This window comes from Ranitomeya imitator, chromosome 5 (assembly GCF_032444005.1).
Source record: "Ranitomeya imitator isolate aRanImi1 chromosome 5, aRanImi1.pri, whole genome shotgun sequence".
Taxonomy (NCBI): domain Eukaryota; kingdom Metazoa; phylum Chordata; class Amphibia; order Anura; family Dendrobatidae; genus Ranitomeya; species Ranitomeya imitator.
The window spans coordinates 16,342,858-16,370,613 of NC_091286.1; the positions used below are offsets into that span (position 1 = coordinate 16,342,858).

At 44.1% G+C, this 27,756-nt stretch overlaps 1 protein-coding gene and 1 pseudogene across 1 annotated transcript in view; one reads left to right on the plus strand and one right to left on the minus strand.

The window, feature by feature from the left end:
* The window catches only part of LOC138637638 (zinc finger protein 729-like), a 304,899-nt pseudogene that overhangs the window by 25,380 nt on the left and 251,763 nt on the right, over positions 1–27,756 (plus strand).
* Positions 26,157–27,756, minus strand: part of LOC138680722 (oocyte zinc finger protein XlCOF7.1-like) — an 86,968-nt gene continuing 85,368 nt past the window's right edge. Inside the window, exon 14 of the mRNA XM_069768006.1 lies at positions 26,157–27,625. Within this exon, the coding sequence (XP_069624107.1) occupies positions 26,577–27,625 (1,049 nt within the window). The 3' untranslated portion in view covers positions 26,157–26,576. The remainder of the gene's footprint in view (positions 27,626–27,756) is intronic.

The following is a 27,756-nucleotide window of genomic DNA, read 5'->3' on the forward strand; positions in this document are numbered from 1 at the left end:
CTGCTCTGTAGCTCAGTTATGGGGGTTTGAGGCTACTTCAGATGCCTCTACTCAGACATTATTCCAGTATTGTCCCAAGTAGATCTGGCATCGGCCCTTGTTACTGCCCGCGTATGGCATATTATGTATTTTAGGTGCCTCTTTTTTGGTGCGCTTGCTATTGCATTTGCCATTTTTCTTCTGGTGATTCGCACTGGTGGCAGAGGCTGGAAACTGCTAAGTATGCACTGGTTCCTAATGGTATCGACACATGTCTGTTTTTTTTTTCTATGGTCTTGTGGTATTCATCCATGTCTGTTTCGGAATCCTATCATAAGTGGAATTGCTGAACTTGCATAATCATGAATTTATATAATGTGCAAGAAAGATGCATACAATACATAAAATTCATCAAATAGAATTAATTATTAATAAATCCACAGGTGTATCGCATTTTAATCCAATGACTCACCCCATCATATTATTCACAAGAGCGCCACTATTGGCGTTCAATAGTATCGATTGCCCAGGTCAGTATCTGTCCAATCAAAATATCGCCATTGCGCGAATGCACGGTGATGCCTGGGAAAAAGTGATTGCCATTTACAAAAATGGAATCCGTATAATGTAGCGCACATGTGCGAACTAAATTGCGCAGGACATATGGCCTGCGCATACTCCAGACGAAAAGTCTGTGACTTTACATTCATGTATTAGTGCATATCTTATAGATCATTCTTATATTAATCAAGGTAATATATTCAATTTAACTTATCAGCCTCAGATCACAAGAATTATATCTTTATCAAAAATTGGGATAATATATTGTCTAGTGGAGAACGTCACTCCAACTCTATCCCCATATTTAATTATATACTATAATAATGACCAAACTATTGTAGAAGAGGAAATAGTATACAAATAGTCCACTAATATTATCACTATATATATAGAGAGAGAGAGAGAGAGAGAGAGAGAGAGAGAGAGAGAGAGAGAGAGAGAGAGGGACAAGAAAAAAAATTAAAGAAAAGAAATAAAAATAAAAACTTAGGAAAAACAAAAAAAATGAAAAATATAAACTTAGGAAAAACTCATACAAAAAGTATTTTTTAATAATTAAAAAAGTGAGATGGGATGAGTCTTAATCTTGGCTCAATTTTCACTCTTCATATTACCTTTAAAAAATATAAAAATATATAAATATAAAAGTGATAAAAAATAAAATTATGAAAATGTGTAATCACACTACAACAAAGAAGCGGAAGATTCACCAAAAACAAAAAATTGGTCAGTTTGTATTCAGCATTTAGACCATTTACTCTCAAAGTCTTAAGTCTGAAAATCCATTGTAACTCCTTAGGTTTCAGCATTTTTACACTCTCACCCCCTCTTCTAAGTGGAGGAATGTGATCAATGATACAAAATGTAAGGTTCTTTTCCATGTGTCCACTTTCGACAAAATATTTGGAGCGTATACTTACTGCTGCAGGCATTGAGGTCCTACTGGCAGGAATACATGGAACACCGCCTACATACTATTCTGCACTTAGCACTTCTTCCAGTGTCGGTTTGAGCAGAGAACATGAAAATTGGAATCAAAGAATCATGTAATGGATTATAAGTCAAATTAATAAGTGAATGCGCATACCGGTCAGCGACACTTACACCCTGATCCACCATTGCCGAGTGCACCAACATCTGCTCTGTGTTCTGTACAGTGAACGGACTTCAGCCATATCATACATTGGTTTTAGTCCAGCTCACTTTACTATTGGCCTACATCTTTGGTAGCAATAGTATTAATCCTTAACCTCTTTCCGACATGCGCCGTACATATACTGCTCTGCGGGAGCTGCGTTCCCGCAAACAGCAGTATATGTACGGCGGCACGATCACGCTGCCTCATGCTGAGCACCGCGGCGATCGTATGCGGGTGTCAGCTCTGTGTGAAAGCTGACACCCTGCAATAAAGCCCATGGTCGGTTGTAGCACCGATCGAGGGCATTTAACCCCTCTGATGCCACTGTCAGTAGTGACAACGGCATAGAGGAGCATCGCACAGGGAAATCATTCCCTGTGCGCTTCCATCAGAACAATGCAATGTGATCGCGTTGTCCTGATGGTCTCCATGGAGGCCTCATCCTCAAAATGGCCACACGGTCCTTCGGGGTCCTGCAGGGAAGGTGGCTTATGAGTGCCTGCTGAGATCAGGACTAGTGATGAGTGAGTATACTCGTTGCTCGGGTTTTCCAGAGCATGCTCGGGTGGTCTCCGAGTATTTGTTAGTGCTCGGAGATTTAGTTTTTGCTGACGCAGCTGAATGATTTACAGCTATTGGCCAGCCTGAGTACATGTGGGGGTTGCCTGGTCGCTAGGGAATCTCCACATGTAATCAAATTGCCGCAAATCATGCAGCTGCGACAAGGAAAACAATCTCCGAGCAGTCATAAATACTCGGAGACCACCCGCGCATGCTCTGGAAAACCCGAGCAACGAGTACACTCAATCATCACTAATCAGGACCTGAGCGCCTCCTTCCCTGCCTGTCAGATCCTGGTGTACTGTTCTGAAGTGCAGAGTATTGGATCAGTGATCTGACACCATACAGTGATGTTCCAGGATGGGACAATGTAAAAAAGCAAAAAAAAAATTAAGTGTAAAAATATTTTGTTAAAGGGAACCTGTCAGCAGTTTTGGCCGATATAAGATACGGCCACCGCCTTTCATCATTCTATAATGCTGTAGATAAGCCCCTGGTCTGACCTGCAAGATAAGAAATTAGCTTTTATTATACTCACCTGGGGGTGGTCCGGTCTGATGGGTGTCGCAGGTCCGGGTCTGACGCCTCCCATCTTCTTGCGATGCCGCCCTCCTGTTGCTTCATTGCTCCCCGGCACCGCGCTCCTGCACAGCTGTACTTATGTTCTCTGTTGAGGGCAGAGGAAAGTACTGCAGTGCGCAGGCGAAGGGAAAGGTCAGAGAGGCCCAGCACCTGCGCACTGCAGTAATTTCAAAAAGTAAAATGGCGCTCTTTCCTTTCCAAGTCCTACTGTGTGCCCAAACAGTAGATTTGGGGTATCCGAATGCTCGGGAGAAATTGTACAACAAATTGTATCATCCATTTTCTCCTGTTACCCTTGCAAAAGTAAAGAAAAAATTAGGTCTAAAGGAAAATTTTTGTGAAAGAAAAGTAAACGTTTATTTTTTCTTTCCACATTCCAAAAATTCCTGTAAAGCACCTGAAGGGTTAGTAAACTTCTTGAATGTGGTTTTGAGCACCTTGAGGGGTGTAGTTTTTAGAACGGTGTCACTTTTGGCTATTTTCTGTCATATAGACCCCTCAAAGTCACTTCACTTGTGATGTGGTCCCTAAAAAAAAAAAAATTGTTTTGCAAATTTTGTTGTAAAAGTGAGAAATCGCTGGCCAACTTTTAACCCTTATAACTTCCTAACAAAAATAAAAGATGTTTCATAAATTGTGGTGATGTAAAGTAGACGTGTGGGAAATGTTATTTATTAGCTATTTTGTGTGATATGACTCTGATTTATGGGCATAAAAATTAAACGTTTGAAAAATGCTAAATTTATGTGAATTATTCTTCTTGCCATGATTTATTAATCCTCTACCGTACATTATCCAACCCCACACCATGATCCCAGGAACATTACCGATGTCATGCTCCCTGCAAAGGCCTCTTCATGGCGTTTCCCACGTTGTCTCAGACAAATCTCAAGCTATCTTCACATCCAGGACAAAAATGGGGCTCATCGCTCAGGATAGACTGCCATTCTGGCCTTCTTTTTCCTTCTTGCTCTGCACCATGATAGCCTTTGCACCTGTAGCTGTACGTCTGGCTTGTAGCCTAGTGTCATGCTAATGCCTTCTGATGGTTTGTTTAGACGCTGATGCCTTAGGCCGGCTTCACACTTGCGAGTTTTACGGACGTAAGAGCGCAGAAACTACGTCCGTAAAACTCGCAAAAAATACGGCACAATTATTCTCTATGCCTCTGCTCCTATCTGCCGTATTTTACTGATCAGTATTATACGGCTTTCTACGGCCGTACAAAATCGCAGCATGCTGCGTTTGTCACCGTACTGCGCAAGAAATACGCCAATGAAAGTCTATGGAAGCGTGAAAAATACGGATTACACACGGACAAGCAGTGTGACTTGCGAGAAATACGCAGCGGTGTTAGAGCGAAAAGCCGGCAATTCAGTGCGGTGTACAGAAATATCACACTGACAGCTTACAGTAGAATAAATGTGTACACATAGAATAGGTATATACAGTGGGGCAAAAAAGTATTTAGTCAGTCAGCAATAGTGCAAGTTCCACCACTTAAAAAGATGAGAGGCGTCTGTAATTTACATCATAGGTAGACCTCAACTACGGGAGACAAACTGAGAAAAAAAAATCCAGAAAATCACATTGTCTGTTTTTTTAACATTTTATTTGCATATTATGGTGGAAAATAAGTATTTGGTCAGTAACAAACAATCAATATTTCTGGCTCTCACAGACCTGTAACTTCTTCTTTAAGAGTCTCCTCTTTCCCCCACTCATTACCTGTAGTAATGGCACCTGTTTAAACTTGTTATCAGTATAAAAAGACACCTGTGCACACCCTCAAACAGTCTGACTCCAAACTCCACTATGGTGTAGACCAAAGAGCTGTCAAAGGACACCAGAAACAAAATTGTAGCCCTGCACCAGGCTGGGAAGACTGAATCTGCAATAGCCAACCAGCTTGGAGTGAAGAAATCAACAGTGGGAGCAATAATTAGAAAATGGAAGACATACAAGACCACTGATAATCTCCCTTGATCTGGGGCTCCACGCAAAATCCCACCCCGTGGGGTCAGAATGATCACAAGAACGGTGAGCAAAAATCCCAGAACCACGCGGGGGGACCTAGTGAATGAATTGCAGAGAGCTGGGACCAATGTAACAAGGTCTACCATAAGTAACACACTACGCTACCATGGACTCAGATCCTGCAGTGCCAGACGTGTCCCACTGCTTAAGCCAGTACATGTCTGGGCCCGTCTGAAGTTTGCTAGAGAGCATTTGGATGATCCAGAGGAGTTTTGGGAGAATGTCCTATGGTCTGATGAAACCAAACTGGAACTGTTTGGTAGAAACACAACTTGTCGTGTTTGGAGGAAAAAGAATACTGAGTTGCATCCATCAAACACCATACCTACTTTAAAGCATGGTGGTGGAAACATCATGCTTTGGGGCTGTTTCTCTGCAAAGGGGCCAGGACGACTGATCCAGGTACATGAAAGAATGAATGGGGCCATGTATCGTGAGATTTTGAGTGCAAACCTCCTTCCATCAGCAAGGGCATTGAAGATGAAACGTGGCTGGGTCTTTCAACATGACAATGATCCAAAGCACACCGCCAGGGCACCGAAGGAGTGGCTTCGTAAGAAGCATTTCAAGGTCCTGGAGTGGCCTAGCCAGTCTCCAGATCTCAACCCTATAGAAAACCTTTGGAGGGAGTTGAAAGTCCGTGTTGCCAAGCGAAAAGCCAAAAACATCACTGCTCTAGAGGAGATCTGCATGGAGGAATGGGCCAACATACCAACAACAGTGTGTGGCAACCTTGTGAAGACTTACAGAAAACGTTTGACCTCTGTCATTGCCAACAAAGGATATATTACAAAGTATTGAGATGAAATTTTGTTTCTGACCAAATACTTATTTTCCACCATAATATGCAAATAAAATGTTAAAAAAACAGACAATGTGATTTTCTGGATTTTTTTTTCTCAGTTTGTCTGCCATAGTTGAGGTCTACCTATGATGTAAACTACAGACGCCTCTCATCTTTTTAAGTGGTGGAACTTGCACTATTGCTGACTGACTAAATACTTTTTTGCCCCACTGTATATATATATATGTCAGTGAGACACATATATGTATATATATTAATATTTTTTCCAGCGCTATACAGCTTGAAAGCCGGTAATTCAATTACCGGCTTTTTCTTTCTCCTTCCTAAAACCCGACATGATTTGAGACATGGTTTACATACACTAAACCATGTCTTCTCTCCATTTTTTTTGCAGATTCCACACTACTAATGTCAGTAGTGTGTATCTGCAAAATTTGCCCGTTCTAGCTCTTAAAATAAAGGGTTAAATGGCGGAAAAAATTGGCGTGGGCTCCCGCGCAATTTTCTCCGCCAGAGTAGTAAAGCCAGTGACTGAGGGCAGATATTAATAGCCTGGAGAGGGTCCATGGTTATTGGCCCCCCCTGGCTAAAAATATCTGCCCCCAGCCACCCCAGAAAAGGCACATCTGGAAGATGCGCCTATTCTGGCACTTGGCCACTCTCTTCACATTCCCGTGTAGCGGTGGGCTATGGGGTAATGAAGGGTTAATGCCACCTTGCTATTGTAAGGTGACATTAAGCCTAATTAATAATGGAGAGGCGTCAATTTTGACACCTATCCATTATTAATCCAATTGTAGTAAAGGGTTAAATAAAAGACAAACACAATATTTAAAATTATTTTAATGAAATAAAAACAATGGTTGTTGGAGTATTTTATTCTACGCCCAATCCAGTCACTGAAGACCCTCGTTCTGTGAAAGAAAAAACATAATAAACCAACAATATACTTACCCTCCGCAGATCTCTAACGTCCAACGATGTAAATCCTTCTGAAGGGGTTAAAACAGTTTGCAGCAAGGAGCTTTGCTAATGCAATGCTACTCTTCGCTGCAAAACCCCGGGGAATGAGTCTAAATATAGATCAATGAGCTATATTTAGCTTCATTTGCGGTGAGGCGCCCTCTGCTGGCTGTTCATAGATCGTGGGAAATTACCTAGAAAGCCTGGGAGCTTTCTGACGCCTCTCCATTATTAATCTGGCTTAATGTCACCTTACAATAGCAAGGTGGCATTAACCCTTCATTACCCCATATCCCACCGCTACACGGGAATGGGAAGAGAGTGGCCAAGTGCCAGAATAGGCGCATCTTCCAGATGTGCCTTTTCTGGGGTGGCTGGGGGCAGATATTTTTAGCCAGGGGGGGCCAATAACCATGGACCCTCTCCAGGCTATTAATATCTGCCCTCAGTCACTGGCTTTACTACTCTGGCGGAGAAAATTGCGCGGGAGCCCACGCCAATTTTTTCCGCCATTTAACCCTTTATTTTAAGAGCTAGAACGGGCAAATTTTGCAGATACACACTACTGACATTAGTAGTGTGGAATCTGCAAAAAAAATGGAGAGAAGACATGGTTTAGTATATGTAAACCATGTCTCAAATCATGTCGGGTTTTAGGAAGGAGAAAGAAAAAGCCGGTAATTGAATTACCGGCTTTCAAGCTGTATAGCGCTGGAATAAATATTAATATATATACATATATGTGTCTACTGACATATATATATATATATATATATACAGTATATATATATATATATATATATATTTTTTTTTTCTTTTTGGGACACATGGATCATTTCTATAGCGGTATGTCGGTTTTGCAAGCCTGCGAGAAAACCACGCAGTACGGATGCCATACGGATTACATACGGAGGATGCCATGCGCAAAAAACGCTGACACACCCTGCCTATGGAGGAGCTACGGACCACTATTTTCGGGACATTTCAGCGTATTACGGCCGTAATATACGGACCGTATTTTCATACGCTGAGTGTGAAGCCGGCCTTAGTCTCGATGTGTGACGTACAATTTCTCCTGCAGTGCAAAAAGGGTGACGATGTGCCGTTCTTCTAATCAGATGACGACGACGCATTTCTCCATATCCACTGCATGTTGTACAACTGGGTTCCTTCTCCGATGGACACTAGTCATCTCCACTGTCTCCTCAGATATCCTTAGATCCTTAGACAGCCCAGTGATTCCATACATTCATATACTGGTATAAGTGGACATTCTGCATTTTTTCTCATCCAAGCCATTCCACTCATACTCTATTTTAGCCTGACTAAGGGTTAATTACCGAAAACACTTATATTTCACTTTGTGGTGTAATAACTTTTTTGGATATGTGGGTAGAAAATGAAAAGCATTAAAAAAAAAAAATCAGTTTTGTGAATTTTCTTGGTGTTATATTCCCTTATACAATATTTTTTTGACAAAGTAAGGAGCAATGTGGCCTGCTGCATTGGAATAAGCACCCGTTGTCTTCCTTGCAACCTAAATTGGAGGTTGATTAACCCACCTTCTGTCTATTGTTGATAGATGTCATGTCAACGAAATGGAGATATCGCGCAATCCATTTTTTGAGGCTTCATTTGACTAAGAAAAAATTGCATTCAATCTGGATTTTATGCTCCTCCCACATGCCACACATTGGTGATAGTTGTTTGAAAATGTGATAATTTGCTGATCTTGGCAACAACGATTTACATAACCTTATAGCTGCATATTTACATACATATGCACACATACCCGTTCATAAATACATATATTACCTCTTCTATATTAGAAGGGGTCCAGTGAACGTAGCAGCCGGATGATGCAGCTTCTCCAAGCGCTCCGACCCCAGCACTGCAGACAGGCTGAGCCCTTCCACACACCATCTCCTCTCAAACCCGATACCTGCTAGGATGTCAAGATCTGTGGCTGAAGTGCTGGCCAGGAGGCATCCAATTAAAATCTAGATTTCCATTTCTAGTCATGGGGAATATCTGTCTGGCTCACAATTGGATGACATCTTGGAAAGAGCAGGTGTACAGATAGCTCTGGAGCAAGAAGTCCTGGAGTTAGTGGGAAAAATCAGTCCTCTTAGAGGTCCCAGTACAAGTGGAAAAGGAGGGGTTCTACTGTCCCATATTTTAGTACAAAAAGCATATGCAATTTTCAGGATGATAATAAACGTGAAGGAGTTAACTAGATTCTTAAGTGTCAGATCATTCAAGATGGGAGTCCTTCAGATAAAAGTTTAATGACCTATTTCCAGATTTCTATATGGCAGTCTTGGATTTAGGGTATGTGCACACGTTGTGGATTTTCCTGCGAATCCGCAGCGGATTGGACACTGCGGATTAGCAGCAGTTTTCCATCCGATTTACAGTACCATGTAAACCTATGGAAAACAAAATCCACAGTGCACATGCTGCGGAAAATACCAGGCGGAAACGCTGCGGTTTATTTTTCGCAGCATGTCAATTCTTTGTGAGGATTCCGCAGCGTTTTACACCTGCTCCTCAATAGGAATCCGCAGCTGTTCAAAATCTGAGTGGAAAAATCCACACACGAATCCGCAACATGGGCACATAGCCTCTAAGTACATATATTATCACATTACAATTGGGCCCTTTCCTTCTGGCTGTAAATGGCCTCTTGAGACTTTGCGAAGATTGTAGCCAAGATGACCGCTCACCTGCAGGAGAAAGATAAACTAGTGATACCTTCCCACGATGATTTCCTGATTGTGGGCAGTGCAGGACTCAGGTGGCAGAAATCAGAGCTACCCTGACACATTTAGGTTAACTGCAAAATTTGAAGAAAAAAAAATCAAGATAGAGCCCAAATGATTAAAGGTTTTCCTTGGTCTCATCTTGGATTCAGTGAGTCAGAGTTGCTGTCTCCCGGAGGAGAAAGGGTCAAAACTGATTGCCTTCATTAAGAGTTGTGACCCGATTGCCCATCTCATTGTTAGGAATCTTAACTTCTTCCTTTCCGGCAGTAGCATGGGTTCAAACACACTAATGTGTTACAATGTGATATCCTGTCAAACAAGTACGCATTGAAGGGGCAGATAGATGTAAAATTTACTCTTTCTGCAACAACTCAGCCCCTCCTCTCATGGATAGAGATAGGAAACCTGTCCAGGAGTTTCCTGGATGCATCAGATATCTTGGAGTATTACAACAGACGCATGCTCCCAACTAGGGTTGAGCGAAACGGATCGTTCATTTTCAAAAGTCGCCGACTTATGGCACAGTCGGGTTTCATGAAACCCGACCCGATCCCTGTGTGGGGTCGGCCATGCGGTACGCGCAGTAGCGTAGCTACCAGGGGGGCAGACGGTGCGGTCGCCCCAGGCCCAGAGCTCAGAGGGGGCCCACCTGGAGCTACGCTACCCTTAACTATACTAGCCTGCTGTGCACGTCACATAGTTGAGCTCTGCGGTAGAGCAGGGACAGAATCTCCCTGCACTGCCGCGGTCTGTTCTGTAGAGGAGCGTGTGCCGGGGGACGCTGGGTGCCGACACTGTACCTGCTGCCTCGGAGCCTCCAGCAGAGCATACTGCAGACACTCACACACACATTGCCGGCTGTGTGGTGTCTGCTGAAGAGACTCCAGGACGCTGCTTCCTCCCTCCCTGAGCCCTGCATACAGGAGCCGGACAGGAGATAGGACGACGTAGGAGCTCAGGCTGCAGGGGGCTGGAGGTGACTGCACTGTGCAGCGAGGAGGAGGCAGGACACGGTTCCCCTCTTGACGAGTCCCCGAGGTTTCTTGCAAAATGGATGTTTTGCTCTGTCTGTCAGTCTCCCTCGCTCTCTGTCAGTCTCTCTCAGTCTCACGCTCTGTCTCGCTATCTCTGTCTCTCTGTCAATGTCTGTCTCGCTCTCTCTCTGTCTGTCTCTGTCTGTCTCACGCTCTCTCTTTGTCTGTCTTGCGCTCTCTTTGTCTGTCTGTCTCGCTCTCTCTGTCTGTCTTGCTCTCTCTGTCTCGCTCTGTCTGTCTCGCTCTCTCTCTCTGTCTGTCTCGCTCTCTGTCTGTCTCGCTCTCTCTCTTTGTCTGTCTCGCTCTCTGTCTGTCTCGCTCTCTCTGTCTCGCTCTCTGTCTGTCTCTCTCTCTGTCTGTCTCGCTCTCTGTCTGTCTTGCTCTCTCTCTGTCTGTCTCGCTCTCTGTCTGTCTCGCTCTCTCTGTCTCGCTCTCTCTCTCTGTCTGTCTCGCTCTCTCTCTCTCTGTCTCGCTCTCTGTCTGTCTCGCTCTCTGTCTGTCTCGCTCTCTGTCTGTCTCGCTCTGTCTCGCTCTCTCTCTCTCTGTCTCGCTCTCTCTCTGTCTGTCTCGCTCTCTCTCTGGCTGTCTCGCTCTCTCTCTGTCTGTCTCGCTCTCTCTCTCTCTGTCTCGCTCTCTCTCTGTCTGTCTCGCTCTCTCTGTCTGTCTTGCTCGCTCTCTGTCTGTCTCGCTCTGTCTGTCTCGCTCTCTCTGTCTCGCTCTCTCTCTGTCTGTCTCGCTCTCTCTCTCTCTGTCTCGCTCTCTGTCTGTCTCGCTCTCTGTCTGTCTCGCTCTCTCTCTCTCTGTCTCGCTCTCTCTCTGTCTGTCTCGCTCTCTCTCTGTCTGTCTCGCTCTCTCTCTGGCTGTCTCGCTCTCTCTCTGTCTGTCTCGCTCTCTCTCTCTGTCTCGCTCTCTCTCTGTCTGTCTCGCTCTCTCTCTCTCTGTCTTGCTCTCTCTCTGTCTGTCTCGCTCTCTGTCTGTCTCGCTCTGTCTGTCTCGCTCTCTCTCTCTCTGTCTCGCTCTCTCTCTGGCTGTCTCGCTCTCTCTGTCTGTCTTGCTCGCTCTCTGTCTGTCTCGCTCTCTGTCTGTCTGTCTCGCTCTCTCTGTCTGTCTTGCTCGCTCTCTGTCTGTCTCGCTCTCTGTCTGTCTCGCTCTGTCTGTCTCGCTCTGTCTGTCTCGCTCTCTCTGTCTCGCTCTCTCTCTCTCTGTCTCGCTCTCTCTCTGTCTGTCTCGCTCTCTCTGTCTGTCTTGCTCTCTCTCTGTCTGTCTCGCTCTCTGTCTGTCTCGCTCTGTCTGTCTCGCTCTCTCTGTCTCGCTCTCTCTCTGTCTCGCTCTCTCTCTGTCTGTCTCGCTCTCTCTCTGGCTCCTCTCTCTGTCTGATATACCCATGATTAAAGTGTGCCACCATAGTTGTAATCAAGGTTTAGGGGCCCACTCAGATGGTTCGCCCCCCCTGAGCTGAACCCTTAGCTACGCCTCTGCTGCTAGCGATCTGGGGCAGAGGAACACCATGGACCTTTCTAGCACAGAACACTGCTGCTGAGAAATTGGCCAGATCCTGCAGAGCAGCCAACAAAATCCTGGCATTCCAGCTGGTAACTGAGGAGCTGAAGTAGTGCAGCGGTATTAGGCTACTTTCACACTAGCGTCATACGACGCATGTCGCAATGCGTCGTTTTGCAGAAAAAAAACATCCTGCAAAGTGGCCCGCAGGATGCGTTTTTTTCTCTATTAACTTTCATTAGCGACACATTGCGACGGATTGCCACACGTCGCATCCGTCGTGCGACGGATGCGTCGTGTTTTTGTAGTTAGTCCGTCGGGACAAAACGTTCCATGCAAGGTTTTTTTGTCCGTCGGTTCCGCTTTTTCCGACCGCACATGCGCGGCCGGAACTCCGCCCCCACCTCCCCGGACCTTATAATGGGGCAGCTGATGTGTTGAAAAACTGCATCCGCTGCCCCCGTTGTGATTTTATTTCACAGTATGCGTCGGTACCTCGGCCCAACGCACTGTGACGGGCCCGTACCGATGTTAGTGTGAAAGTAGCCTTAGAGCCAGCCGTCCACCAGAGGAACCTAGTGTGAGCCAGTCTGAGAATGACTAGCAGTGACTAGTGATGAGCGAATATACTCGCTGCTCGGGTTTTCCAGAGCCCGCTCGGGTGGTCTCCGAGTATTTGGAAGTGCTCGGAGATATAGTTTGTGTCGATACAGCTGCATGATTTGCGGCTGCTAGACAACTTGAATACATGTGGGGATTCCCTAGCAACCAGGCAACCCCCACATGTATTCAGGCTGTCTAGCAGCCGCAAATCAGGCAGCTGTATCGACACAAACTAAATCTCCGAGCACTAACAAATACTCGGGGATCAACTGCGCATACTCGGGCAAACCCGAGCAACGAGTATACTCCCTCATTACTAGCAATGACCTTTGCTGTTGGAGCAGACCACAGGCCGTGTGTTATAGCTGCGGTGAGGTTCATGATGGCACAGTGGCAGTATCCACACAATCACAGAATCGTAATAGTGCAGAACATGTCTTCTGAGTAGTTATGTCTGCACTGTAGTCCTCAAGGGGTTAAATTATACAGCAGAAGGCATTATTCGGCAGCAGGTCTTACAATTAACCCCTTCACCCTAGGGCGATTTTTCGCTATCCTTATTCTGACTCCATGACTAAGCTGTAAGTGTAGGGCGCTGTGAGACACCGTTTCTAGGCTGCCTCTTTAAATCATACTCACACGTAGTGATGTCCTCAGATAGTTTTAACTCGACTGTCGAAGGCACATATGAGGATTCAAGAAGGTTTATTTTCCAGTCGAATTTTTGTAAATATGCACACATAGAACAGGTAAAAATGACTTTTCAGAAACAGGACTGCATACACACGAGCTTCTATGATGGCTGATAGATGGTGAATGAGGAAGAAGAAAGAGAAAGGGAGGGTTTACTGACATCAGAGATACAGGGAGAGAGGAAGGACAAACTTCTGAAAAGGATAATCCGTATTGCATAGCATCAAAACAACAATATATGAGAACACAATGATGATGCTATACTGTCTGTATGATTTCCTATAATGGGACATGGAACCCCTTTTTGCTCAGAGCCATAGCTTTTTTTTTAATTTTTCCATCAATAAGTTGGCATGAGTGCTTGTTTTATACGGGGATGAGTTGCATTTATGAACGACACCATTGATTTTACCATGTAGTGTATATGCTAATAGAGTACTGGAAAATGGGAAATAAATTCCAAGTGCAGTGAAATTGCAAAAAAAAAGTGCAAATCCCCAATTTTGTTTTTTGTATTTACTGTGTTCACTAAATTCTACAACTGACCTGCTAATATGATTTTCCAGATCGTTAGGAGTTTGCAGATACCAAACATGTACAGGTTCTTTTTTATTCAAGTGGTTTAAAAGAAATCCAAAGTTCGCAAGAAAAAAAAATCTTGCAATTTTCAGAGATTTGAAACAAAACCTCAGATACAGATACCATTACAATGCAATACAGTCCCGTCTGGACACCACAGGACTGATAGGGTAAATACCCTGAGATACTTCCTCAAATCTAACTAACCAAAGGACATGAATTATATTAACTCAAAAAAATATTTTTTTATATAAAATAGTATGTTTATTGGTGCAACGTAAGCAACACTAAAATATACAAGAAACACAATATCCAGATATATATATAAATAAACAACAGAAACATTTGAGTATAGAGAATGGGTGCAGTAAAAACAGTGTTGCACCATGGATATAGGAAGACAGGGGGGGGGATTGATAAAATGGGGGGTCATAAGACCTATTGACACGAGAAGAACGCTGCCACAGGACTAAAATAGAATGCTCAGTGCTCAATCTATCCCCTCACAGCTATATGGAGTGTGAACGTTAAATCAAGTGAAAGGAGAATATCCTATAGTTCAACACATCCACAGTAAACAAGGAGTAGACTAAACCCATATCCCCATCTTACCCTTTTCCTTTTCCATAGTTCACAACACGCGCCCCAAGTTTTAATTTTCAGAGATTTGTAGCGTCTACATTATTACAGGGGTTAAAGGAGTTTTCTCAAGTTCACAAGTTATCCCCTAAACATATAACGTAGCGCTCGACTATCTTTCTTGGTCCTATTCATTAGGACACTAAAGCCGGACTCCTCTGGTATTTCTTATAGCTTGGGATCTAAGCATCTTGTCTCTCAGCTTGCAAAGCGAAAGTAAAATGTGCTCCAGCTACACACTCAGTGAGAGAACAGGGGCGTACTGTTTTTGTTTTTTTAACAGTGAATTATTGGCAAAATAACACTATTGCTGGAGACAGAAACTCACATTATTAAACAGTAGTAAACAGTAATTGATACAATATATACAATAATAAGCATTATTCCAACACCCCCACTCAACAACTACTTATCCTGTTAGGCCGGCGTCACACTGGCGTTTAAAACGGCATTGCACTCGGACCAATATTAAGTTATGGGGCCGCTTCCCAGCAGCCGACTTTTTGTCGGCCGTTTTCCTCGGTCCGAGACAATCGCAGCATGCTGCGATTGTCTCGGACCGAGGAAAACTCGTGGCTCACTCGCACCCATATAAGCCTATGGGTGCGAGTGAGACAGCGCACATCACTCGGATAACATCCGAGTGATGTGCGCTATAAGCGGACCCCATCAATGGAGGAGATGGAGAAATTAATTTCTCCGCCTCCTCCGCAGCTGTGCTCCGATCCTCCCTGTGCGAGAGAATCGGAGCACAGACGGATGACACTCGGCTCCTGCTCTGCTGCGAGAAGGAGCCGAGGGTCATTAGCATATCGCATCCGATGCTCTCGCATCGGATGCAATACGCTAGTGTGACGCCGGCCTTAGTCCCATAGTGGTTCTGAATTCTTCAAACTTGGCTCTTAGAAGCGGCTTTGTCATAACTTCAGCTATCATCTGCTCAGTCTTACAATAAACTCACTTGTGCCATGTTCTATTAAATCACTCAGGTGATGATTTTTAACGTCAAAGTGTTTGGTTCTTGGATTGACCTTCTCACTGCATGTAAGTTTAATGCATCCTTGGTTGTCTTCGTAAATCACAGTCAGTAGAGTTGATGGCTTACCAAGATCGCTTAATAATTGGTTTAACAAAATTACCTTTTTCACTTGCGTGCGCTGCAGACACATACTCTGCTTCTGTAGATGACAAGGCTATGGACACCTGTTTTTTGCTAGACCAAGAAATTGAACTTTCTCCCAGCTTGAACAAATAGCTGCTTGTCGATTTACGAACACTTAAGTCACCAGCCCAGTCTGCATCCCCATAGAATGAGAGTTTTAGATCTGTTGCAAATAGCCTTAAATTTATGTCTTGAGTCTCTTTCAAATATCGAAGAACTCTTAATGGCATCCCAGCGGAGAATTCCAATTGTTGCTGTAATATATGACAAGATCATAGTTGCTATGTATAGAAGTGCCCCACTGCCTGTCTGTATTTCTCATTGCTAGGTAACAGATCATCTTCTTCCTTCAACTTTAAGTAGGGTGGTGACATTGGGATTGATATACAGTGGCTTGCAAAAGTATTCACCTTCTTGGCATTTTTCATGTTTTGCTACGTAACAACCTGAAATTTCACTAGTTATTTCGACTGTTTGCATCAGTTCATGTGAAGAACATGGCGACAACTGTGAACATTTGGTCTATTTTTTGTGAAGCAAACAAAAAATAGGAGAAAATAATTGAAAACTTTGGTGTGCATAACTATTCACTCCCCTAAAGTCAGTACTTTGTAGAGCCTCCTTTTGCGGCAATTACAGTTGCAAGTAACTTTGGATGAGTCTGTATGAGCTTTCCTCATCTTGACAATGGGATTTTTGCCCATTCCTCAAGGTAAAATTGCCCCAGCTCCTTCAAGTGAGATGGTTTCTTCGTGTGAACAGAAATCTTCAAGTCTAATCCCAGATATAGTGTTTATCTTGATGGCCAAAAAGCTCAACTTTGGTCTCATCTGACCACAGCATCTTCCTCCATACATTTGGAGAACCTCCAACATGTATTTTGGCAAACTGAAAACGAGCCTTACAATTTTTTAGTGTCATTTAGGCTTTTTTTCTGCCCACTCTTTCATAAAGGCTATCTCTATCTGTGGCTAGACCTCAAAATAGCAGTGCATGCAAGACGAGCCAGGAATCTCACAGAACTGCAAGAATTTTCCAAGGAAGAATGGATGACAATCCTTCAAACAAAAATTGAAAAGCTCATGAACGGCTACAAAAAGCGTTTGCAAGCTGTGATACTTTCAAGAGGGAGTGCTACTAGGTACTAACCATGCAGGGTGCCCAAACTTTTGCATTAAACCATTTTCCATTTTGTAATTTTTAAAATGTAAAAAATGAATATATATATTTTTTTTTTTACCTAAAATACAAAGGAAATGTGTCATCTTTAACTTTAGCATTTTTATAGATCATTTCATCTTCAACTTGTTTAACTGTTCACAATAACAGTAATTTTGACCCGAGGTACCCAAACTTTTACATGTTAATGTTTATCTTGAATAATCATTGATATATGTGAGAAAATATATATTATTTCCAGGAGTTTAACTACTCATTAAACCGCAAACATCTGTGTCTATTAAGTCCAGAAGCTGTTCTGATTTCGCAGTACTTTTCTTAGGAAATTATTTTTCTTGATATTTTCCCTTTAAGACAGCTAGTACATTTCATTGTCTAATTACACAGTTTCTTCACCGATAACAGATTGCTTTCAAGACTAGGGACATAGAGCATGTCCTTTACTGTGATCTTTCTGCTTTGCATTGGGGAGACTTGACCATTAATGTATTCATCTCCTATTCCCTCTGAATTCATATACTCACCATTAGCCAAGATCACCTTCTCTGACTTACTTTCGTTAAGGTTAGAGAAGCTTCTGTCATTTGTCATATGACTAGTTGCCCCAGAGTCTATATACCATGCATACTTTGCTGTACTTGCATGGTGTATACTTCAGTACTTAAAGTGTCATATTCTTCAGTAATATAAACTGTGCAGGAGGTGTGGGTTAAATCCGCGCTGCCTTAATAGTGAAGTTCCAAGGATAATACATTTAAAAGGTGATTTATTCAACGCATTTCAAGGTCAGTGCGACCTCTTCTTCAGGAAATTCCACATACAACATACAGATACAACGTCAATATTCTTCAGTAATGGTACTTTTAACCCTGTGATGATTATTTTGCCTTTTCAGCTGATTCATTATAGCTTTCCAGACTCTGCAGTCAGCCGTTGGGTGCCATAATTTCTTGAAGTCAGAACACTAACATGTTTCCTTCAAATGACTTATCTTTGGGTAGATCTTGGGTTTTTAAAGTGGATTGTGCTTTGGATACCCCACTGCTGCTTACACTTTCTGTCTTTCGCTTATACTTATCTACAAACTTTGTCACGCTCACGCCCAGACTGGGTGGCGCAGACCGGGGATTGTGGCCCCACTGGGCCACAAAACAGACTACCCTAAAAGGTGCATGACTAAGCAGCTACCTTGGTGTTTACTGGAGCCTCTGATGGTGAGGTCAGACTTGTGCGGCAGACGGCTACCAGGTACCACTCCAGGGCAGTGTCTGGCTGTGGCTGTCGATCCCACTGAGGGACAAAACACAAGAGGAAGGTGCGAGCGAGTACGGTTAGGCACAACTGGTACTCTGGCCGGCACGGCTGCTACTCTGGCAGGCAGGCGGGCACGGCTGGCACTCTGGCAGGCACAGAAGGAGCAGGAACTGACTTGGGAAGGACAGAGACACGGAGTAAAATGAATGGAATATGGGAACTGGTAGGGACCGGTTCAGACTGGATGAGCTTAACCGCAGGGTGCAGTGCAGGACAGAACCACAAGGTGTGGAGCAAAGGGCGGAGCAGAGCTGCAGGTTGCAGGGGCAAAGAGTGGAGCACTGTCATGATCCCAATGGCAGGGGATCACAAAAGAACAAGCACAAAAACAAAACAAGCTCTAGGGTGATGGAACCTGAGCTGACCGCGATCCTGAACCTAAACACACAACTAGCAGTAGCCGGGGAACGTGCCTACGATGATTCCTAGACGTCTCGCGCCAGCCGAAGGATTAACTTCCCCTATAAGAAGAAACACAGACCTCACTTGCCTCCAGAGAAACACCCCACAGAAATAGCAGCCCCCCACATGTAATAACGGTGAAATGAGAGGAAAGCACATACGTAGTTATGAAAATAGAATCAGCAAAAATGAGGCCCGCTAAAGCTAGATAGCAGAGGATACAAAAGTGAACTGCGCGGTCAGCGAAAAACCCTTCAAAAAACCATCCTGAAATTACTTGAACTCATGTGCCAACTCATGGAACATGAGGAGTAATTTCAGCCCACTAGAGCAACCAGCAGCAAGGAATCACATATCTGCAAGCTGGACTAAGACAAAAATTAAGCAAAACGTGGAACAGGAAAATCAAAACTTAGCTTGTCCTGAAGATAACAGACGCAGGGAGCAGAGGTAAAAAGACACGCTGATTACATTGATAGCCGGCGAGGAAATGACAAAAAAGCCAGGTTAAATAGGAAACTCCCATAACCTGATGGAACAGGTGGACACCAGAGACAGCAGAGAACACAAGTCACCCAGTACCATCAGTAACCACCAGAGGGAGCCCAAAAACAGAACTCACAACAGAGCACAGCCGCAGGGTGCAGAACAGAGCAGAGACGCAGGGTGTGGAGCAAAGAGCGGAGTGGGGACGCAGGCTGCGGAGTAAAGAGCAGAGCGGAGCCGCAGGGTGCAGAGAAAAGAGCGGAGCAGAGCCACAGGGTGCAGAGCAAAAAGCGGAGCGGAGCCGCAGGGTGCGGAGCGAAGAGCGGAGCCACAAAATGCGAAGGAAAGAGCGGAGCAGAGACCACAAGGAAACACACAGCGGAATAGGAAAGGCAACAGACAGGGATACAAATGGACACAAGTAAAGCACTCAGTTTAGACAAGGTCAGGTGTGGGATAAGGTACAGGAATAGGACACAGTACAGACAAGGATGGACACGGGAAGAAAAGCAGGTCAAGGATTCAGGCCTGAGTATGCAGCCCTCAGGGAGGAGACACATATAGCACAGTAACAGGTCTGAAAACAGAGACAGGACCTGGCAACACAGCAGCAAGGCAGTGACTGAGAGAAATCGTTGCACAGGCATCCTCCAATGGGTGAGTATGCCTTAAGTACCTGAGGCCTCTTGGCAATTGGCTGGGGACACCTTAGGAAGGTGCACACTGATCCTATAAGAAACAGGAAGTGCAAGGGCCACCCCAAGCCCACAGCCAGGAAGCCAGCAAGCAGGCGACATGAGGTTTCACAGCAAGGAGCGGGCAGAGGACAGAACACACAGCATGGCCCGGAGTAGTGAGTAAGTTGGTGTGTAAGGCAGGTGGGGGATGGGAGGCCATGCAGTGATGCCGGCAGGGTTGTTACACTTTAATTTGACATAATCAAATGTAAGCTCATAATCTGGGCATGCATATAGTGCACACAAATGTGTATACCTTTCTGGTAGACCGTTTAAATCTTCAGAGGCGGGATGGCACTAGGTCCATGAAACTCACAGCAGGAGACACTACAATGACGTCTCTCCATTCACTTGCACACAATCAAAAGCAACTGGACTTCTGGTGCTCAGCTTGATTGAAGCATAGCATACCAAATATCATAACGAGAAAGTAGAAGACAGCGGCACTCACCAGTTTGCTGATTCAATGTGTTTAATCCAAAGTGCAGATTATCTCAAACACATACTGAGAAATAGCGAGGGTGCGGGGAGTGCAGGAGGACGACGGCCATTTCGTGCAATCAGCACTCCTACGGGTCCATGACCCGTCCATAATCATGGACTCGTAGAAGTGCTGATTGCACGATACGGCCGTCGTCCTCCTGCACTCCCCGCACCCTCGCTATTTCTCAGTATGTGTTTGAGATAATCTGCACTTTGGATTAACCCCTTCATGACCCAGCCTATTTTGACCTTAAAGACCTTGCCGTTTTTTGCAATTCTGACCAGTGTCCCTTTATGAGGTAATAACTCAGGAACGCTTCAACGGATCCTAGCGGTTCTGAGATTGTTTTTTCGTGACATATTGGGCTTCATGTTAGTGGTAAATTTAGGTCAATAAATTCTGCGTTTATTAGTGATAAAAATGGAAATTTGGCGAAAATTTTGAAAATTTCGCAATTTTCACATTTTGAATTTTTATTCTGTTAAACCAGAGAGTTATGTGACACAAATAGTTAATAAATAACATTTCCCACATGTTTACTTTACATCAGCACAATTTTGGAAACAAAATTTTTTTTTGCTAGGAAGTTATAAGGGTTAAAATTTGACCAGCGATTTCTCATTTTTACAACGAAATTTACAAAACCATTTTTTTTAGGGACCACCTCACATTTGAAGTCAGTTTGAGGGGTCTATATGGCTGAAAATACCCAAAAGTGACACCATTCTAAAAACTGCACCCCTCAAGGTTCTCAAAACCACATTCAAGAAGTTTATTAACCCTTCAGGTGCTTCACAGCAGCAGAAGCAACATGGAAGGAAAAAATGAACATTTAACTTTTTAGTCACAAAAATTATCTTTTAGCAACAATTTTTTTATTTTCCCAATGGTAAAAGGAGAAACTGAACCACAAAAGTTGTTGTCCAATTTGTCCTGAGTACGCTGATACCTCATATGTGGGGGTAAACCACGGTTTGGGCGCACGGCAGGGCTTGGAAGGGAAGGAGCGCCATTTGACTTTTTGAATAAAAAAATTGGCTCCTCTTTAGCGGACACCATGTCACGTTTGGAGAGCCCCCGTGTGCCTAAAAATTGGAGCTCCCCCACAAGTGACCCCATTTTGGAAACTAGACGCCCCAAGGAACTTATCTAGATGCATATTGAGCACTTTGAACCCCCAGGTGCTTCACAAATTGATCCGTAAAAATGAAAAAGTACTTTTTTTTCACAAAATAATTCTTTTAGCCTCAATTTTTTCATTTTCACATGGGCAACAGGATAAAATGGATCCTAAAATTTGTTGGGCAATTTCTCCTGAGTACACTGATACCTCATATGTGGGGGTAAACCACTGTTTGGGCACATGGTAAGGCTCGGAAGGGAAGGAGCGCCATTTGACTTTTTGAATGAAAAATTATCTCCATCGTTAGCGGACACCATGTCGCGTTTGGAGAGCTCCTGTGTGCCTAAACATTGGCGCTCCCCCACAAGTGACCCCATTTTGGAAACTAGACCCCCCAAGGAACTTATTTAGATGCCTAGTGAGCACTTTAAACCCTCAGATGCTTCACAAATTGATCTGTAAAAATGAAAAAGTACTTTTTTTTCACGAAAAAATTCTTTTTGCCTCAATTTTTTCATTTTCACATGGGCAATAGGATAAAATGGATCCTAAAATTTGTTGGGCAATTTCTCCCGAGTACGCCGATACCTCATATGTAGGGGTAAACCACTGTTTGGGCACTCGGCAGGGCTCGGAAGGGAAGGCGCGCCATTTGACTTTTTGAATGGAAAATTAGCTCCAATTGTTAGCGGACACCATGTCGCGTTTGGAGAGCCCCTGTGTGCCTAAACATTGGAGCTCCCCCACAAGTAACCCCATTTTGGAAACTAGACCCCCCCATGGAACTTATCTAGATCCATATTGAGCACTTTAAACCCCCAGGTGCTTCACAGAAGTTTATAACGCAAAGCCATGAAAATAAAAAATAATTTTTCTTTCCTCAAAAATGATTTTTTAGCCTGGAATTTCCTATTTTGCCAAGGGTAATAGGAGAAATTGGACCCCAAATGTTGTTGTCCAGTTTGTCCTGAGTATGCTGATACCCCATATGTGGGGGTAAACCACTGTTTGGGCGCACGGCAGGGCTCGGAAGGGAAGGCACGCCATTTGGCTTTTTAAATGGAAAATTAGCTACAATCATTAGCGGACACCATGTCACGTTTGGAGAGCCCCTGTGTGCCTAAACATTGGAGATCCCCCAGAAATGACCCCATTTTGGAAACTAGTCCACCAAAGGAACTAATCTAGATGTGTGGTGAGGACTTTGAACCCCCAAGTGCTTCACAGAAGTTTATAACGCAGAGCCATGAAAATAAAAATAAAAAATTATTTTCTCAAAAATGATCTTTTAGCCTGCAATTTTTTATTTTCCCAAGGGTAACAGGAGAAATTTGACCCCAAAAGTTGTTGTCCAGTTTCTCCTGAGTACGCTGATACCCCATATGTGGGGGTAAACCACTGTTTGGGCACATGCCGGGGCTCAGAAGTGAAGTAGTGACGTTTTGAAATGCAGACTTTGATGGAATGCTCTGTGGGCGTCACGTTGCGTTTGCAGAGCCCCTGATGTGGCTTAACAGTAGAAACCCCCCACAAGTGACCCCCATTTTGGAAACTAGACCCCGAAAGGAACTTATCTAGATGTGTGGTGAGCACTTTGAACCCCCAAGTGCTTCACAGAAGTTTATAATGCAGAGCCGTGAAAATAATAAATACGTTTTCTTTCTTCAAAAATAATTATTTAGCCCAGAATTTTTTAATTTTCCCAAGGGTAACAGGAGAAATTTGACCCCAATATTTGTTGGCCAGTTTCTCCTGAGTACGGTGATACCCCATATGTGGGGGTAAACTACTGTTTGGGCACATGCCGGGGCTCGGAATTGAAGTAGTGACTTTTGAAATGCAGACTTTGATGGAATGGTCTGCGGGCGTCACGTTGCGTTTGCAGAGCCCCTGGTGTGCCTAAACAGTAGAAACCCCACACAAGTGACCCCATTTTAGAAACTTGACCCCCCAAGGAACTTATCTAGATATGTGGTGAGCACTTTGAACCCTCAAGTGCTTCACAGACGTTTACAACGCAGAGCCGTGAAAATAAAAAATCATTTTTCTTTCCTCAAAAATGATGTTTTAGCAAGCATTTTTTTATTTTCACAAGGGTAACAGGAGAAATTGGACCCTAGTAATTGTTGCGCAGTTTGTCCTGAGTATGCTGGTACCCCATATGTGGGGGTAAACCACTGTTTGGGCACACGTCGGGGCTCGGAAGTGAGGGAGCACCATTTGACTTTTTGAATACGAGATTGGCTGGAATCAATGGTGGCGCCATGTTGCGTTTGGAGACCCCTGATGTGCCTAAACAGTGGAAACCCCTCAATTCTACCTCCAACACTAACCCCCCCACACCCCTAACCCTAATCCCAACTGTAGCCATAACCCTAATCACAACCCTAACCACAACCCTAATTCCAACCCTAACCCTAACCCCAACACACACCTAACCCTAATCCCAACTGTAGCCATAACCCTAATCACAACCCTAACCACAACACACCCCTAACCACAACCCTAATTCCAACCCTAACCCTAAGGTTATGTGCCCACATTGCGGATTCGTGTGAGATTTTTCAGCATCATTTTTGAAAAATCCGCGGGTAAAAGGCACTGCGTTTTACCTGCTGATTTTCCGCGGATTTCCAGTGTTTTTTGTGCGGATTTCACCTGCGGATTCCTATTGAGGAACAGGTGTAAAACGCTGCGGAATTGACATGCTGCGTAAAATACAACGCAGCGTTTCCGCGCGGTATTTTCCGCACCATGGGCACAGCGGATTTGGTTTCCATATGTTTACATGGTACTGTAAACCTGATGGAACTCTGCTGCGGATCCGCAGCGGCCAATCCGCTGCGGATCCGCCGCAAAATCTGCACCGTGTGTACATGGCCTAATTCTAAAGGTATTTGCACACGCTGCGGAAAATGCTGCGGATCCGCAGCAGTTTCCCATGAGTTTACAGTTCAATGTAAACCTATGGGAAACAAAAATCGCTGTACACATGCTGCGGAAAAACTGCACGGAAACGCAGCGGTTTACATTCCGCAGCATGTCACTTCTTTGTGCGGATTCCGCAGCGGTTTTACAACTGCTCAAATAGAAAATCGCAGTTGTAAAACCGCAGTGAAATGCGCAGAAAAAACGCGGTAAATCCGCCATAAATCCGCAGCGGTTTAGCACTGCGGATTTATCAAATCCGCAGCGGAAAAATCCGCAGAGGACCAGAATACGTGTGCACATACCGAAACCCTAACCCTAGCCCTAACCCTACCCCTACCCCTAACCCTACTCCTAGCCCTAACCCTACCCCTAACCCTACCCCTACCCCTAACATTAGTGGAAAAAAAAAAATTCTTTATTTTTTTATTGTCCCTACCTATGGGGGTGACAAAGGGGAGGGGGTCATTTATTATTTTTTTTATTTTGATCACTGAGATATAATCTATCTCAGTGATCAAAATGCACTTTGGAACGAATCTGCCGGCCGGCAGATTCGGCGGGCGCACTGCGTATGCGCCCGCCATTTTGGAAGATGGAGGCGCCCGGGGAGAAGATGGACGGACCCCGGCAGGATCGGTAAGTATGATGGGGTGGGGGGGGGAGCACGGGGGGGGGGATCGGAGCATGGGGGGGTGGATCGGAGCGCGGGAGGGGTGGAACGGAGCACGGGGGGGTGGAACGGAGCACGGGGGGGTGTAACGGAGCACGGGGGGGTGGATCGGAGTGCAGGGTGGGTGATTGGAGCACGGGGAGGGTGATTGGAGCACGGGGGGAGCGGACAAAAGCACGGGGGGAGCGGAGCACAGGACGGAGGGGAGCCGGAGCAGTGCACCGCACAGATCGGAGGGCTGGGGGGGCGATCGGTGGTGGGGGGGGGGGGCACATTAGTATTTCCAGCCATGGCCGATGATATTGCAGCATCGGCCATGGCTGGATTGTAATATTTCACCAGTTATAATAGGTGAAATATTACAAATCGCTCTGATTGGCAGTTTCACTTTCAACAGCCAATCAGAGCGATTGTAGCCACGGGGGGGTGAAGCCACCCCCCCTGGGCTAAACTACCACTCCCCCTGTCCCTGCAGATCAGGTGAAATGGGAGTTAACACTTTCACCCGATCTGCAGGGACGCGATCTTTCCATGACGCCACATAGGCGTCATGGGTCGGATTGGCACCGACTTTCATGACGCCTACGTGGCGTCAAAGGTCGGGAAGGGGTTAAACACATTGAATCAGCAAACTGGTGAGTGCCGCTGTCTTCTACTTTTTGGTAGACCACTTAGGGGTAGTGCAGCAACATGGAAATCCTTTACATTTTCCCCAGTGCCCCACAGGCACTACACAATTTCTAGAGTATTTCCTATGTAATCCTGAATATTTTGGCCCTTATTTAGCTTAGACTGATACGGCTTTCTCATTAAATGGAGTAGATTGCTGAGATTTAACTTTTCATGCATTTTTTGCAGATGAACCCACTTTTCTTTTACAGTTTCTCATTTACATACATGCACAATCTGATCATCATCTATACTGAGGGAGATAGTGCTTTGTGATCCTTGTCCACCCAGTCTTCTGGTAGTGGATCAGGTCTAGACTCCTGTGTGCATTTCCATGTACCTTTTCTTATCAGCAGCATCTTTACCTTGAATTTCCAGGATTGGTATTTCTGGATAGTCAGATTTGGCACTGTGAACTTCACAGAGTTGCTGCTGGCAGCCATCTTTGCTTCTTCTTCTTAGTATACTATTGTTCTCTCTCCTCTGGCATGTTCTCTGTGTCTTTTGGTTTCTGGGTCCATAACTTGTTGGCAGTGAATTAATCTCTGCACAATCCAGACTTTCAACAATTAATATATGTTTATTCAGGAACAAAGATAACACGGCTTACAACTGGTATTTATCATAGCTTAAGATATTAGCATCTTGTCTGTCAGCTTGCAAAGAGAAAGTAAAACTGTGCCCCAGCTTCACACACAGTGAACAGGAACTTCCTGTTTTTTTTTTACAATTCATTATTGGCAACACTATTGCTGGACACAGAAACTCGTGCAATATTAAACGGGAGAAAATAATAGCTTATGTAATATATGCACTGATAAGTATTAATCCAACAAAACAAGATATTTTTTTTTTCGTTATAGCCTTTTTCACATTATGAACCAGAAAATAACTTCTCATCTAAATGAGGTCTTTGATGGCAAACAAGAATGTATTCCTAACAAAAGGTATTTCCCACATTCAAGACATCAAAATGGCTTCTACCGTGTGTGAGTTCCTAGATGATGTAAAAAACCTGATTTATGAGTAAAACATTTCCCACATTCTGGACATGAGTGTGGCTTCTCTCCTGTGTGAATTCTCAAATGTTCCACAAGATTTGATCTCTGGCTAAAACATTTCCCACATTCTGAACATGAGTGTGGCTTCTGTCTTGTGTGAATTTTCAAATGTTCCACAAGATTTGTTTTCTGGCTAAAACATTTCTCACATTCTGTGCAGGGAAATGGCTTCTCCCCCGTGTGAATTCTTTGATGATTCACAAGATAAGATTTCTTCCTAAAACATTTTCCACAGTCAGGACAACAAAATGGCTTCTCTTCAGTATGAAGTCTTACATGATCCATAAGACTTAATTTCTGAGTAAAACATTTCCCACATTCTGAGCATGAAAATGGATTCTCTCCTGTGTGAGTTTTTTGATGCTTCACAAAATTTGATCTATGGGTAAAACATTTCCCACATTCTGAACAGAAAAATGGCTTCTCTCCTGTGTGACACCTTAGATGATCCACAAGGTTTGATTTCTTCCGAAAACATTTCTGACATTCTGAACATGAAAACGGTGTCTCCCCTGTGTGAGTTCTCAAATGTTCCAAAAGACTTGATTTCTGGCTAAAACCCTTTCCACAGTCAGGACATAAAAATGGCTTCTCCCCTGTGTGAGTTCTTTGGTGATTAATTAGATACCATTTTTTACTAAAACATTTCCCACATTCTGAACATGAAAATGGCTTCTCCTCTGTGTGAGTCTTTAGATGTTTCACAAGACTTGATTTCTGAGTAAAACATTTCACACATTGAGGACATGAAAATGATGTCTTTCCCTTGTGACTTTTCTGATGTTGAACAAGAAACGTTTCTTTGGTAAAAGATTTCCCACATTCCAAACATGAAAATGGCTTCTCTCCTGTGTGAGTCCTTGTATGTTTCACAAGACTTGATTTCTGAGTAAAACATTTCCCACATTGAGGACATGAAAACGGAGTCTCTCCCGTGTGACTTTTCTGATGTCGAACAAGATACATTTCTTTTGCAAAAGATTTCCCACATTCCAAACATGAAAATGATTTTTCAATTCTGCAAATTTCTTCATTTCGTAATATAGTAGATCCAGTATCTACATTTTCTCCACATAGAAATGGGTTCGCCAATCCAAGC